The sequence below is a fragment of the Schistocerca serialis genome, chromosome 9 (genome assembly GCF_023864345.2).
Source record: "Schistocerca serialis cubense isolate TAMUIC-IGC-003099 chromosome 9, iqSchSeri2.2, whole genome shotgun sequence".
Taxonomy (NCBI): Eukaryota; Metazoa; Arthropoda; class Insecta; order Orthoptera; family Acrididae; genus Schistocerca; species Schistocerca serialis.
Window position 1 is genome coordinate 451,572,405 of NC_064646.1, and position 16,832 is coordinate 451,589,236.

Below are 16,832 nucleotides of genomic sequence, written 5' to 3' on the forward strand. Positions count from 1 at the left end.
CCTCATTTGCAGACAATGTTATTTTAATATCATAAAGGAAAACTTTCTTGACGTTCTGCAACTATTATTCACTTACACTACTGGCCATTAAAATTTCTACATCACGAAGATGACGTGCTACAGACGCGAAATTTCACCGACGGGAAGAAGATGCTGTGATATGCAAATGATTAGCTTTTCAGAGTATTCACACAAGGTTGGCGCCGGTGGCGACACTTACAACTTGCTGACATGAGGAAAGTTTCCAACCGATTTCCCATACACAAACAGCAGTTGACCGCCGTTGCCTGGTGAAACGTTGTTGTGATGCCCCGTGTAAGGAGGAGAAGTGCGTACCATCACGTTTCCGACTTTGATATAGGTCGGATTGTAGTCTATCGCGATTGCGGTTTATCGTGTCGCGACATTACTGCCCGCGTTGGTCGAGATCCAATGACTGTTAGCAGAATATGGAATCGGTGGGTTAAGGAGGGTAATACGGAACACCGTGCTGGATCCCAAAGGCCTCGTATCACTAGCAGTCGAGATGACAGGCATCTTATACGCATGGCTATAACGGATCGTGCAGCCGCGTCTCGATCCCTGAGTCAACAGATGGGGACGTTTCCACGACAACAACTATCTGCACGAACAGTTCGACGACGTTTGCAGCAGCATGGACTATCAGCTTGGAGACCGTGGCTGCGGTTACCCTTGACGCTGCATCACAGATAGGAGCGCCTGCGATGGTGTACTCGACGACGAACCTGGGTGCACGAATGGCAAAACGTCACTTTTTCGGATGTATCCAGGTCTGTTTACAGCATCGCGACAGTCGCATCCGTGTTTGGCGACATCGCGGTGAACGCACATTGGAACCGTGTATTCGTCATCCCCATACTGGTGTATCACCCGGCGTGATGGTATGGGGTGCCATTGGTTACTCGTCTCGGTCACCTCTTGTTCGCATCAACGTTACATTTCAGATGTGTTAGGACCCGTGACTCTACCCTTAATTCGATCCCTGCGAAACCCTACGTTTAAGCAGGATGCACGCCCCCATGCTGCAGGTCCTGTACGGGCCTTTCTGGATACGGAAAATGTTCGCCTACTGCCCTGGCGTGCACATTCACCAGATCTCTCACCAATTTAAAACGTCTGGTCAGTGATGGCCCAGCAACTGGCTCGTTACAATACGCCAGTCACTACTCTTGATGAACGGTGGTATCGTGTTGAAGCTGCATGGGCAGCTGAATCTCTACACGCCATCCAAGCTCAGTTTGACTCAATGCCCTGGCGTATCAAGGCCGTTATGACGGCCGGAGGTGGTTGTTCTGGGTACTGATTTCTCAGGATCTATGCACCCAAATTGGTAACGGCCGTGCCGCAGTGGATACACCGGTTCCCGTGAGATCACCGAAGTTAAGCGCTGTCGGGCGTGGTCGGCACTTGGATGGGTGGCCATCCAGCCGCCATGCGCTGTTGCCATTTTTCGGGGTGCACTCAGCCTCGTGATACCAATTGAGGAGCTACTCGACCGAATAGTAGCGGCTCCGGTCAAAGAAAACCATCACAACGACCAGGAGAGCGGTGTGCTGACCACACGCCCCTCCTATCCGCATCATCACCTGAGGATGATACGGTGGTCGGATGGTCCCGGTGGGCCACTGTGGCCTGAAGACGTAGTGCTTTTTTTGCTTTATGCACCTAAATTGCGTGAAAATGTAATCACATGTCAGTTCTAGTATAATGTATTTGTCCAATGAATACCCGTTTATCATCTGCATTTGTTCTTGGTGTAGCAATTTTATTGGCCAATAGTGTAACCACAGACTGGGATTCAGCTTCTTATGCTATCGTCAAGTGACAACAGGACGGTTGTGATTAAATTCGTTGCAGCTGCACAACATCGGGTAAATTTTTCTCTTGTGGCAGTATCGTTACGTTCTGTCAAGCATCGAAGGATAATTAACTTACTTAGGTCCATTTTTTATCAAATGTGATTATGTCTCCGTTATATTAACTTGTGAAATACTCGACATATCCATAACTCGTTAAGCGAGCTAATCAGTTTGCTGAAAGGCTGACGTGTCACATTCAAAAGTATAATTAGATTACGAAATTGCACCCTAAATCAGTAGATGCGGCATCGTTTACAGGCAGCATTATAACGGTTGATGCCGAAGTAGGCCAGATATAAAATACACACTGGCTACAGCTTGAAGAGCATCCCTGGAAAAGAGGAATTTGTTATTGTTTAATATAAATTTGACTGTTTGCAAGTCATTTCTGAAGATATTTGTCTGGAGTGTAGCCTTGTATGGAAATGAAACATGGGCGATAAACAATTGACACAAGAAGAGAATGAGAGATATTAAAATGTAGTGCTAGAGCAAAACTGATGAAGAATCGGTGTGTAGATGGTTTAATTAATGAGGTGGCACAAAATTGAACTAGAGACAAAAAAGGCGCAACTTGACTAAAAGAGGTGATCAGTTGACAGGACACGTCCTGAGGCGTCAGGGAATCGTCCGTTTGATAATCGAGAAAAAGTGTGCGGAGTAAAAGTTGTAGAGGAACAACAAGTGATGAGTACAGCAAACTTCACGTGAAAGCAGGTTGCAGTATTTATTTGGAAGTGAAGGGGCTCGCACAGGTTAACGTAGCATGGAGAGCTGCACAAACCAGGGTTCGAACTAAGGGACGACACCAAAAAATAGCTACGATAATTATAATGGTAACTGTAATAAAGTTATCTCAAATTAATATATATCGGTAATGGGACAAACGAGAATCCGAATCCTGCTGACAGATGGAAACTGTGTGTCAGACTGGGACTCAAACTCAGTCCTCCTCCTTTTGCGGATATTACTCTCACAAACTGATTGAGACATGAACAACAATATGGGAATTATGGATCCACCTCGATGCACAACACTTTTGTGGTCTATTTATTTATTCCCCAAACTAGTTTCAGCGACAAATATCGCCATCATCAGTGGGTTCTTTAAATCTGAAACATGTTGAAAACAGAACATTTACAAACACCGTAAAACATTACTATATGTGTACTGTTCGATTTTAAATATTATTTTCCTCGAGTGCTTTCATAGCACTTTATTTATTACACATTACAACATGATTTTAAGATTGCTGTTACTGTTTGTTGCATATTTTCTGCGTTCTTCTGTTGCGTTTTCTCGGCACACATCATGTCATCTGCAACTGTATGAGCGACTGTAAGTAAACAAACACACAAATGTGAACTTGCGTATCTCAACGTTATGCAATTTGAATTGCGGTAGTGCTGTGGATACGGTTTTGGTGTGTGCTAGGTTGCTCATGGACTCACGTTCGTTGGGCAGCTTGCAGCTACCTTTATACACAGGAAAACATAACTTCTGCACTTGGTGCATAATCGAAAACATGATGTCATCTTACCATGCGCGTGTGTCGCAGGAAATGTGACTCATGTTGCAGGAAGGCTATGAAAATTACACTGGGACTTATGACGCCCTCTGTTCCTCATTTATGTCTTTGTAAGTGATGGGCAGTGGTTCTTTTGCGTGTGTGTACTTTTTGTTACATGGAGATCACTTTACATAGTGGGGCTATGGTTGTTGTTCATTACATGTTCTGCGATAGTGGAATGTGTGCTGTCACTCTTTAGGGCTCCTATGTTCTCTGTGTACTTGGTACCGAAATTTCTTCTTGTGTGTCCTATGATTGGGCTAGATACGAGTTACATGTGAGTTGGTATATTCCAGCATTCCTGAATTTGTGTGAGGTTTGTCTGGTCTTAGCCTTTTTTGAATTGTGTTGTTTGTTCTGAATGTTGCTGGAATCCCTTGCTTTTTCAAGATGTTTCAAATTCTAAGTTCTATCTTATTACTCTGTGTTAGTGTGTGTCCTTTTCCTGGTGTGATGTGGCCTGCTGTGTTGTCTGTGTGTTCTGCCTCTGGATCTGCAGATCTTTGACTGGGTGGCCTCTATTTTTATGTTTCATTTTTATCTTGCTGTTGAGGTTTATGATGTCTGTTTTATAGTCATTTTCAACAGCATTTCTTTGGATTATATTTGGTTCCTGTATGTAGTTCTCCAGTTTAAGAGGTTTTCTGTTTATCCTGTGAAGTATGTGTGTGAAATCGGCATATTTATGCAGTGTCAGGTAGTTGGGTGAGCTATGGATGACATAGCTGTGGATTTTCTGTAGATTGAAAATTCATGATGATGGTTGTTTCTTGTAACTGTAAGATCCAACATAGTTTCTCGGTTTTTTCTATTTCCACTGTGAAGTGGATTTGTGGGTGTACTGTGTTGGCGTTACTATTTAGCCCTTCTATCTGTTTTGTGTGTCATCTATAAGATGATTACGACATCCACATACTGGCACCAATAAATTATTTCGTATCATCTTGTTTTAAAATGTTGAATATTGTGTTCTCTGTATGATCCAATAAAGTAATGGCTAATGTTCCATTGATGGGGGATCCCATGGGCAACCCTTCTTGTTGCAAATAGAAGTTATTGTTGAAAGTGAAGTAGTTTTGTTCTGTGATTCCCCTAAGAATGGACGAGATTTAATTTACTTGTATATATAGGAATTTCTTGTATTTTAGCTGTTGGTCTATAATGTTTATAGTTTCTTCTGTGGGTATGTGTGTGTACATGGGTGTAATGTCAAAAGATACCAGTTTTGCTGTTTGGAGGATGTTGATGTCCTTAATTTTCTCTCCTGTGTTTTTGAGGCTTGTGTTGTTTGTGTATGTGTAGGAATGTGTGCATGTGTCTGTCTAAAACGTAAGACTGGGCTTTTCTCAAGTCCACCACTGGCCTGACTGGCACAGGATATTTGTGGATCTTTGGGAGGCTTGTTAAGACTGGAGCTTTAGGATTCTTTTGTCTCATTCTTTTTGTCTGGTTCTGTGTGAGGGTGCGGGTGATGCTGTTTAAGAGAGTCTTTAGGTTCCTTTGGTATCTTTCTTTTGCATCGCTGGCTAGCTTGTTTTAGGCGCTACAGTCTGGAACCGCGCGTCCGCTACGGTCGCCGGTTCGCATCCTGCCTCGGGCACGGATGTGTGTGATGTCCTTCGGTTAGTTAGGTTTAAGTAGTAAGTCTAGGGGACTGATGACGTCAGAAGTTAAGTCCCATAGTGCTCAGAGCCATTTGAACCGTTTTGAACTGAGTACCTTGGCTATTTTATTCTGTTCCAGAAAATGTTTCTGTTTGTACCGACAAATAACAATAGAAAAAGACTATTACATGCAAAAGGCTATAGTGGAAGGGTAAAACGGCAACAGAAAAACGCAGAAAATATGCCACAAACAGGGTCAACACTCATAAAACGATGCTGTATTCTATAATAAATGTTTTTACAGGCCCAAAACGCAAGATTTACTTTCGTATATGAAAAACTCTATGTCATAAGCTGGGTTACTGACGTAATGAAGTACAGCGACAATGCATGATATAGAAAAATACACAATCCCACATGATATCTGATTTCAAGCATATGTACCCGTATTTGCTGCTTAATTTTTGCTTACATTTGCACCACTCAGCTTTACCTTCAGTTGCTCCCGTTAAAAATGGTGTTACAAGCAATCTGAGTAGCTCAAGTGCAGGAGTTTCTCTTCGACAAAGGACAGTTTATTATTTAAAGTTTTTCATACCCCAATAATGTTAGTAACGTCCTCGCACTATCACATTCATTGACCTGATAAACGAAGCTTTCCATTGCTCGCCTGCCACTGTCCTCCTTATATACCAGATTATTATGATATTGTTCTGAGATTTGTACATACCACTCGTATAGATGATGCTGTCAGCTGGTTTGATGACTTTTCTGAAGCTATTACGGAAATTTTTGTAAATAGCTGATGGCTATTGATACTGACGTATTCCTTGATAATACGCGGATCACTCTGAAAGAAATGCACACAATTTTTTTAAAAAAAATCCATCTTTTTTTCCACATGTTTGAATGTTTTAGTGTGTGTAGATACATCCTTTAGGAACAATATTTTCATTTCCCCACATAATCTCCATCCCTCTGAACTGCCTTGCGCCATCTTGGAACCAGCGCCTGTATACCCACACGGTAAAATTCTGGACCAACCTCTTGGAGCCATTGTTTGGCAGCGTGCTTAAGGGAGTCATCATCTTCAAACCTTGTTCCACGAAGAGAGTCTTTCAGTTTCCCAAAGAGATGATAGTCAGATGGAATCAGGTCAGGACTGTAAGGCGGGTGTTTCAGTGTTGACCATCCGAGTTTTGTGATCGCTTCCATGGCTTTTTGACTGACATGTGGCCGTGCATTGTCGTGCGACAGCAAAACATCCTGCTTTTGCCGGTGTGGTCGAACACGACTCAATCGAGCTTGAAGTTTCTTCAGTGTCGTCACTATGTATCAGAATTTATGGTGGTTCCACTTGGAATGATGTCGACAAGCAATAGTCCTCTGGAATCTAAAAACAACGTACCCATAACTTTTCCAGCAGAAGGTGTGGTTCTGAATTTTTGTTTCTTGGGTGAATTTGCATGATGCCACTCCATTGATTGCCTCTTCGTCTCTGGTGAAAAATGATGGAGCCATATTTCATCACCTGTCACAGTTCTTCCAAGAAATTCATCTTCACCATTCTCGTACTGTCCCAAAAGTTCGCTGCATACCGTTTTTCTTGTTTCTTTGTGAGCCACTGTCAACATTTTCGGAACCCACCTGACACAAACTTTTTTAACGCCAACACTTTCAGTATTCTGCAAACACTTCCTTCCCCTATCCCAACGTAGCGTGACAATTCGTTCACTGTGATGCGTTTGTCAGCAGTCAGCAATTCGTTAACCCTCTGCACGTTGTCTGGAGTGCGTGCAGTACGAGGCCTACCGCTGCGAGGACAATCCTCTACATTGCCGTGCCCGCTTTCGTCACGTAACCAGCTCGCCCACCGACTAACTGTACTGCGATCGAAAGCAGCATCTCCATACACCTTTTTCAACCTCTTGTGGATGTTTTCCACTGTCTCGTTTTCACAGCACAGGAAATCTATGACAGCACGTTGTTTTTGACGAACGTCAAGTGTAGCAGCCATCTTGAAGACATGCTGTGATGGCACCACTCATGGGAACAGGTTGAACTAAGTTTGAAAAGAAGCGGGAAGGATGTATCTACACGCTGTAAGACTTTCACACATGCAGAATGAAAACTGTATTTTTACAAAAATAGTGTGCATTTCTTTTGGAGTGACCCTCGTATTTGTGCTTTCAATATGTATTATTGTGATGCATTGTGTTTTACACGCTGGCTGTTGGTCGGTTGTAAGAAGGGTTTTTGTACCTGAGCGGACATCAGTTTCCTTGAAAATATGAAACGAACGTATGTCAAGTGTTACATCTGTCATCAAATCTGCGTCCCCTGTTCACCTCTAGCCACTGATGACGCCTTAGAGCGCCACACTGCATATAGCATCGCGGTGCGACGCCATTCGGTCGGCACAACTACCAGGAGAGTTGGTCTGGGCTGCCATCCACCTTCTCGGCTCTGCCGCGTTAGTAGTCAGCCGCGGCAGCCACACTGCAGGGCGACACGTCGACCGTGGCCCACGACCAGTTTTGTTGCCCTTCACGGCGAGCCATACTGGGCTTGCATTTCAGCAAGGTAATGCCCGCCCAAGCAAGCTGACAGATTCCACTACTTGTCTCTGTGCACGCCAAACCATACCTTGACTAGAGAAGTCGCCAAATATTATCTATTGTGCAGAAGTGGTACAAAGCTGTATCACTTTTCAACATAATCTCCCCAACGCTTAAAGTACTTCAAGACTAACAAAGTGCATAAATTCCTTAAGAAAAAAAAATTCTTTTGGTAGTCTGCACAACCACTCATGCACTGCGTGCCGTACCTCTTCATCAGAACGGAACTTCTTTCGTCCCATTGCGTCTTTGAGTGGTCCAGACATATGGAAATCACTTGGGGGCAAGGTCTGGTGAGCCGGCCGAAGTGGCCGTGCGGTTAAAGGCGCTGCAGTCTGGAACCGCAAGACCGCTACGGTCGCAGGTTCGAATCCTGCCTCGGGCATGGATGTTTGTGATGTCCTTAGGTTAGTTAGGTTTAACTAGTTCTAAGTTCTAGGGGACTAATGACCTCAGCAGTTGAGTCCCATAGTGCTCAGAGCCATTTGAACCAGCCACCAAGGTCTGGTGAGTATGGTGGATGAGGCAGACACTCAAAATGGTCTACGTCTGTGGCCGCAGATGATTTTTTAGGAGATCTGTGTATGATGCACTGGTGACAGTGATCCCTCTAGGCATGTAATGCTCCAAAATGACGCCTTTTTCGTCCCAAAAGAGAGTCAGAATAACCTTCCTTGCTGATGGTTCTGTTCGAAACTTCTTTGGTTATGGTGATGAGGAATGACGCCATTCCTTGCTCGCTCTCTTCGTTTCCGGTTGGTGGAAGTAAACCGAGGTTTCGTCCCCAGTAACGATTCTTGCAAGGCAGCCATCACCTTCTCGTTCAAAGCGCCGAAGAAGTTCTTCACAAGCATCAGCACGTCGTTCTCTCATTTCAGGAGTCAGCTGCCGTGGCACCCATGTTGCAGACACTTTGTGAAACTGGAGCACATCATGCACAATGTGGTGTACTGACCCATGACTAATCTGTAAACCTGCTGCAATGCCATTCAGTGTCACTCGGCGGTTTTCTTTTACTACGGCTTCAACTGCTGCAATGTTCTGTGGAGTCACAACTCGTTGTTCCTGACCTGGACGAGGAGCATCTTCCACTGAAGTCACACCATTTGCGAACTTCCTACTCCATTCATAGACTTGCTGCTGTAACAAACATGCATCACCGTACTGAACCTTCATTCGTCGAGGAATTTCAATAGGTTTCACACCGTCTCTACTCAAAAACCGAATAACAGAAAGCTGTTCTTCCCTGGTGCAAGTCGCAAGTGGGGTGGCCATCTTTATACTGATACTGCGACGGTATGTGTGCATCTGCACTATGCTGCCACCTTCAGGTCATTCTGCTCGCTGTTTGTAGCACGCTTACAAACTTACAGGATAACGGCGCGAAATTTCGATTTGTTATTACAAATTTAAGGTTTTCATTTGACTCACCTTTGTATATATTGTTTCACATCGACATATTTTCCATAGGACAACAAACTGTTTGAAAAACCCGGTAATGTGACTACAGGAAACACACTCAGCGGAGTTACAGTGCAGTTTACATGCAAAACTGGAAGGAAAGCTCATCAGCCTACCAAGAAAAACCACTATCGTCGGTTTTGTTATACTGATGATATACTTCATTGTGTAGCCTCACGGAGAATAAGAACTCACAATTTCTAAATTTTCCGAACGATGTTAGTTGTAAGATGAAACACAGTATAGAAAAAGAGTTGAAACATTTTTGAGTGTGCATATACTTAGGAAATCCACTGACGTTAGGCACAGGCCTGCAGGAACCTCACTCATAAGCGTGAATACCTTCATAAAAATTTCAGTCACTATCCCAGACTGAAAGGAGCAGTGCCGAAATGATTGGTGGGCAGGCCTAAAATAATCTGTCAGCACAGTAGCTGGACGAAGATCCCGACGATTTAAGCACTACTCTCAGAAGAAAAGGCTACTCTGAGAAAGAGATAAATAGGGCATACCTCTTTGAAGATAAAAAGCTACGCATGAAAAAGAACCAAAGTTTTACTCCCTGTCATAAAAGCAGTTACACTTCACATCATCAGAGTTTCCCACTTGTTCGATTCCTCTTAGATTCTGTGCAGAACCTCCTCATTCCTTACAAGTCCCCCTAATTTTCAACATTCGTCTGTAGCACCACATCTCAAATGCTTCGATTCTCTTCTGTTCTGGTTTTCCCACAATCCATGTTTCACTACCATACAATGCTGTACTCCAAACGGAAATTCTCATAAATTTCTTCCTCAACTTAAGATATAATGTTTGGTACTAGTAGACTTCCCTTGGCCAGGAATACCCTCTTTGCCAGTGCTAGTCTGCTTTTGATGCGCTCCTTGCTCCGTCCGTCATTGGTTGTTTTGCTGCCCACGAAGTACAATTCCATAATTTCATCTACTTCATGACAGATAATTCTGGTGTTAAGTTTGTCACTGTTTTCACTTCTGCTACTTCTCATTACTTTCGTCTTTTTTCAATTTACTCTGAATGCATATTCTGTATCCATTAGACTGTTCATTCTGCTCAGCAGGTCATGTAATTCCTTTTAACTTTCAATCAGGGTAGTAATGTCATTAGCGAATCGTATCACTGATATCCTTTCACCTTGAATTTTAATCGCACTCCCGAGACTTCCTTTTATTTCCATCATTGTTTCTTCGATGTACAGATTGAACAGCAGGGAGGAAAGACTACATCCTGGTCCGACACACTTTTTAATCCGAGCACTTCATTCTTGGTCGTCCACTCTTATTATTCCTTCTTGCCTTTTGTACGTATTGTATTTTACCCGTTTCTCCCTATAGCTTACCCCTGTTTGTCTCGGAATTTCTAACATATTGCACCATTTTACTTTTCGAAGTTGAGAGATCCCTCAGACGGCCTTTCCCAAGTATACATCCTCCTCTTACGGTTCTTGAAGAGAGCATTCGCTATTACTAGGTGAAATTCATTAGTCTTTCTCCTTTCTCATTCCCTGGTCCAAGCCCATACTCTCCTGTAACTGTGTCTTCCAATTCTTCTCCTACAACTTCATTCCTGTTTTGTATGTCTATTAGATTTTCATCTTCCTTTATGTACTGTATTACCCTTTCAGTATCCTCATATACATTCTCTATTTCTTCATCTTCAGCTTACGACATCGGCGTTTACACCTCTACTATCGATGTCGGTGTTTGCTTGCTGTCAATTCTGATAAGAAGAACAATATCATTGAACTGTTCAAGGTAACACACTTTCTGCCCTACCTTTCTATTCATGACGAAACCTACTCCCATTACACTATTTTCTGCTGCTGTTGATATTATCCTATACTCATCTGACCAGAAATCGTTATCTTCTTTCCATTTCACTTCAGTGGCCCCTACTATATCTAGACTGAGCTTTCACATTTCCATTTTCACATTTTCTAGCTTCCCTATCACATTCAAGCTTCTGACATTCCACACCCTGTCTGGTAGCACGTTATCCTTTCGTTGGCTATTCAATTTTTTCTCACGGTCACCTACCCCTCGGCAGTCTCCTCCCAGATTTCCGAGTGGGGGACTATTCAGGAATCTTTTGTCAATGGAGAGATCATCATGACACTTTTTCAATTGCAGGCCACATGTCCTGTGGATGCACATTATGTGTCTTCAATGTAGTGGTTTCCGTTGCCTTCTGTATCCTCGTGCCATTGAGCACTGCTGATTCTTCTTCGTTTTAGGGGCATTTTCCCACACCACGGAGAGAGTAGTGGCCTTAACCTCTGTCCGCTTCTCCACCCTCTTTGACAAGGTCGTTGGCAGTATGAGGGTGACATCTTACGCCGGAAGTCCTCGGCCGCCAGTGCTGACTATTAATAAAAATTTAAATGGCGGCTGGTATTGAGTCCCAAACCTAGTACTTTTTGCTTACTAATCAAAGAGGCTACCCGTAGAGCAGCTAGAGCAGTGCCACATACCTAGCCTTAACAACAGCCCAAAATTGGACCTATGAAAATGGTTGGGCTGGGGCAGAGACCTGCACCGGCACCTGGTCACCTACACAGCCTTGTACAACGATCTCCAGGCGTCATTCGAAACCTGTACTCGCCAGTGAACGGAACCCGACGCCAATGATTCAGGTTCCATTGCATGTGTCCCCTTAGCCAATTTTTTTGCGCTCCAAGGTCCTAGGTAATTTTTCCGTTCTTGTTCGTAATGGACGCCTAGGGACCAAATTCATCGAATGGAACTAGCTGCTTACTGACTGTGTCGACGAGCCTCCAAGCTGACACCAAACTGAGTGAGTACTTTTACAAACAGAGTCCAGCAAAACAGAAGTGAATCAGAGCGAGCTGACAGCGTTCTGTCTCCATAAAAAAGAGGCACACAGGCAGTTGTACGTGCCCCTGGATGGGATCAAAGTTTTGCACAGCTCCTTCCCTGATTTCCTAGGTGTCACCCTCTGCCTGTCACTTCATTTTCCAAGACGCTACTCCAGGCGGGTGTAAAATGCATGTGCGCAACGGAAAATAATAAACGCTAAAATTGTGATTTGGCCCTGTCTGACTACCCCCTGAAGCAGACCTTAGGATCTCTTAATGGACTTTAACATATAATTTACAATCTAAACATAAATGAATGATGGAGGCAACTAATCCTACTAAATGATAAACGTTGTTCCGCGTCGAAGTGCTGCTTCTCGTACTCGTCTGCGACGATGGAGGAACTCCAGCCACAGATAAACTCTTTCAAGCACTAGGACGGCAGAAGGCGGTCCTCTGACAAATATACTCTAATACTGTCTTCTCCTCTCTGTGTTCTACAGACGAGAAACGCCAACTCCCAACCACAAGGACGGAGTTCAGATCTCAACGTAATTATAGGCAGAGGAAGTGCTCTCGATCACTGAACGCTGCGTACTCAACGACGACTTCCAACCCGGAATCGAAGTCCAGAATCGTATAAGTTGACAACAGCACAGTGCCTAACCGTTCTAACTACAAAATCTCGTGAGAGCAAAGACAGCAAGTCCGTCCGTACCAACAAGAAGCTGATACTGAGCGACCGTCACACACGGGAGCTTAAAACGGAAGACCTCGTCTCTCCACCGCTGGCTTCCCAGCAAGGTTCGGCTCCCCACTCTCGTAATTCCGAAAACGAATCATATTCCCGAAACCACGGAATATTCTCCTTTCCTACAGATTCTTCCGATCGCAAACAAACCTTATTTTAGTATTTCGTCGTCCAGCGCGGAAATTTTGCGAGGCAAAACCTATACCCGTGCAATGGTACGCTTCTGCGTAAAAATCCTTGGAAATAACCCAGCTTGCGTGGTTTGCAAAGTGCCGCTTTTTCGTTCCTCTCACCTGTGTCCGAGATTTTCGGTGTTCGGAAGTATTATCCGGTTATCCCGCCGGCCCCTACTACAATAGCGGCCGGCCGTCACCCTGTTGTGTTCCAGAGCTCAGTTGCAACGACATCCGTCAAGCTATAGGGAATCATTCATTACGCCGTTTTTATAATGAAGACACTCCGTGACCTTTCATGCAATACGCGTTAACAGTTATTTACAAGACGTACGTGACAATGTCAGTTTCCTTTATATATTCATATATACGATGTACAAACTATCACATGATATCTAATTGCGTTTGTAGGTCACAGCAAAGTATGTGGATGAGTTCTTGTAAGGTGCGAAATTATAGCCACCTTACAATTTATGCAGCACTGTGCCAACCTGTAAAAGATGTTTGGCCCTACGGTTAATCAACTGCACCACATTTCTGGAAACAACTGGGAAGTAAATGTCGCCGGCCGCGGTGGTCTAGCGGTTCTAGGCGCTCAGTCCGGAACCGCGCGACTGCTACGGTCGCAGGTTCGAATCCTGCCTCGGGTATGGATGTGTGTGATGTCCTTAGGTTAGTTAGGTTTAAGTAGTTCTAAGTTCTAGGGGACTGATGACCACAGATGTTAAGTCCCATAGTGCTCAGAACCATTTGAAGTAAATGTCGAGAACAAAACAACGCTGCAACTTGACTGGGATATTCAGCTGCTGCACATTGCGCTAAAGCGTGGGAGAACAGCGCACGTACAAATAAGACAGATGGGGCCATGTTGACTATTAATGGCATTGCTACAACAATTCCCACTCGGTAGTTGCTTGTTCTATCCAGTTTTGTCCCTACTAATCTCACAGTCAAGGGTGCCAAGGCGCTAGTTGGTATGACAGAGTCCAATTAGAATACAGTCGTAAATAGCTTGTTCCAGAATCCAGTAACTGAGAAAGGTTGTGCAGTACGATCTTCCTTGTCAAAAAAGCTCAACCTCATCCAAATGACAAAAGGGAGACGTGGCTACATCCGGAAAAAGTAGGCTTGCAGTAGAAGTGCTGCCTGTGGTTATGGCGCGAAGGAGCGGTGAGAGATGTGGTGGGGCAGTGGCCACTCCGTGTTTGTAAAGCTGGACTGCCGTGCTCGTCCTGTCATAATACTGGCTGAACGTTTGCACGGCCATTCTTTTATTTCCAGAGAAACCGTTCAGTTCAACAGAATATGTCATCGGACTCGTATACCAGTCACGGTTTACGCCAGAATACCTGTCTGACACCTCCATTCGTCTCTAATGAGCTGGCGACCTTTATCAGTGGGAAACGTAAAAGCTGGAAAAGGGACAAGTTGAGTTTAGTTTTGACCATACAGTCAAGTTTGAGAGTGCCATCTCTTGCATCAGCTACCTCCGTTCTGTGTTGGAAGGTCGGACTGGAACGTGACAGCGCTGCGGGCGGACCGCGTGAGGCGCGCCGCCCTCTCGCAGTCGGTGCTCGCCGTCCGGCGCATCACGAGGGCCGCCATCGCCAGGACAGAGTGTGAGACCCACCACCGGCTCGACTTTGACTTTTTTGGGAGGAGGTTCCTGAACAAAACCGGTGAGTACCTTATGTGGAAGTAGGTTACGGTGAAAGAAAGTGTAATGCCCTCATTAAGGCATTCTGTAAAAAATCTCCTCTAAGATGATGAACAGATGATCGTGGAGTTGCGCCGGACCTGAAAACTGTGTCCTAATTAAGAACACAGAAACAAAAAACTTAGAACTGGATAATAACCACACTAAAGAAAAGGAACAGTTATCTATTAACAACCGATTGCATCTATGAAAGTAAAATCACCAACTTGGTCTCATATTTGGAGGATAAAAGGAGGACACTTGCAACATATCAGCCGCAGCTATCGATCTCACGTGCAGATATGGGCCATAACTCTGACAGTACGCAGTTGTGACCTTCTGAACACGTAGCTTTTTAAGGCTCGTATACCACTTGTTTGGCCACGCGCGGTCTGAGGCGCCACGGCACGGACTGCGCAGCCCTCCCTCGGGCATGTGTGAGTTCTAAGTACGAGTTAGTTTAAGTGGTGTGTAAGTCTAGGGAACGACGACCTCAGCTGTCTGGTCCCTAAGGAATTCGCACAGGTTTGAACACATGAAGCACTCGTTTCTCGCTCGCTCCGGCCCGCTGCGGCCACCCAATGTCGGAGCGCAAACTACTGTGTGGCACAGTGAGCAGCAGGTTCGTGGTTGTAGAGTCGCTGAAGCAACAAGCAATAGTGTGCCACCTCCGGTGACGGTCAGATTACAACGTTCCAACGTCAACGCCCCTTAAAGTTGTGACTGGTAAGCGTGTGGCTCTTCGACTAATTATTACACGAGGCAAACGAAAGTGTATGAGTGTTTCTTTGTGCCATTATTTGTACCTTGCAATTAGGTGGAGCAATCATAGAGAAGACCCGGTAAATGGAGAGAAGAATAATCGAGTGACTTTAGATTTTTCTTTATGAGAGGATGACGGGGAGAATGATGACGATACCCTTTCACAACAACGTTTTCGCCAAGCAACGTCTCTGATACAGAGATGTAAAATCAGCTACTGACTGATTGAGAAGCTCGCTCTGAAGATGTCACATTTCGCTTAGCTTCTGTCCGTAACAGTGATCTGTGAGTGTGTGTGTTACATACATATAACTGCTGCAGAATTTCAGTACTAGAATATTGCTAAACAATGTTGACCATATACGTGCATGCAAGAACATAGTATCGGCTCGTATTGCTTTCCTGTTTTTCATGTTAAATAATATGCGTTCTCACTACTGGCCATTAAAATTGCTACACCAAGAAGAAGTCCAGATGATAAACTTGTATTCATTGCACAAATATATTCTACTAGAATTGACATGTGATTACATTTTCACGCAATTTGGGTGCATAGATCCTCACAAATCAGTACCCAGAACAACCAACTCTGGCCGTAATAACGGCCTTGATACGCCTGGGCATTGAGTCAAACAGAGCTTGGATGGCGTGTACAGGTACAGCTGCCCATGCACATTCAACACGATACCACAGTTCATCAAGAGTAGTGACTAGCGTATTGTGACGAGCCAGTTGCACGGCCACCATTGACCAGAAGTTTTCAGTTGGTGAGAAATGTGGAGAATGTGCTGGCCAGGACAGCAGACGAACATTTTCTGTATCCAGAAAGGCCCGTACAGGACCTGCAACATGCGGTCGTGCATTATCCTACTGAAATGTAGGGTTTCGCAGGGATCGAATGAAGGGTAGAGCCACGGGTCGAAACACATCTGAATTGTAACGTACACTGTTCAAAGAGCCGTCAATGCGAACAAGACGTGACCGAGACGTGTAACCAATGGCACCCCATACCATCACGCCAGGTGATAAGCCAGTATGGCGATGACGAATACACGCTTCCAATGTGGCTTCACCGCGATGTCGCCAAACACGGATGTGACCATCATGATGCTGTAAACAGAACCTGGATTAATCCGAAAAAGTAACGTTTTGTCATTCGTGCACCCAGGTTCGTCGTCGAGTACACCATCGCAGTAGCTTCTGTCTGTGATGCAGCGTCAAGGGTATCCACAGCTACGGTCTCCGAGCTGATAGTCCATTCTGCTGCAAACGTTGTCGAACTGTTCGTGCAGATGGTTGTTCTCTTTCGAACGTCCCCATCTGTTGACTCAGGGATCGAGACGTGGCTGCACGATCCCTTACAGCCATGCGTATAAGATGCCTGTCATCTCGACTGCTAGTGATACGAGGCCGTTGGGATCCAGCACGGCGTTCCGTATTACCCTCCTTAACCCACCGATTCGATTTCTGCTAACGGTCATTGG

At 44.7% G+C, this 16,832-nt stretch overlaps 1 protein-coding gene across 1 annotated transcript in view; it reads left to right on the plus strand.

The window, feature by feature from the left end:
- LOC126418498 (uncharacterized) overlaps window positions 1-16,832 on the plus strand; it is a 90,036-nt gene that overhangs the window by 20,957 nt on the left and 52,247 nt on the right. Inside the window, exon 3 of the mRNA XM_050085284.1 lies at window positions 14,397-14,569. Within this exon, the coding sequence (XP_049941241.1) occupies window positions 14,397-14,569 (173 nt within the window). The remainder of the gene's footprint in view (window positions 1-14,396; window positions 14,570-16,832) is intronic.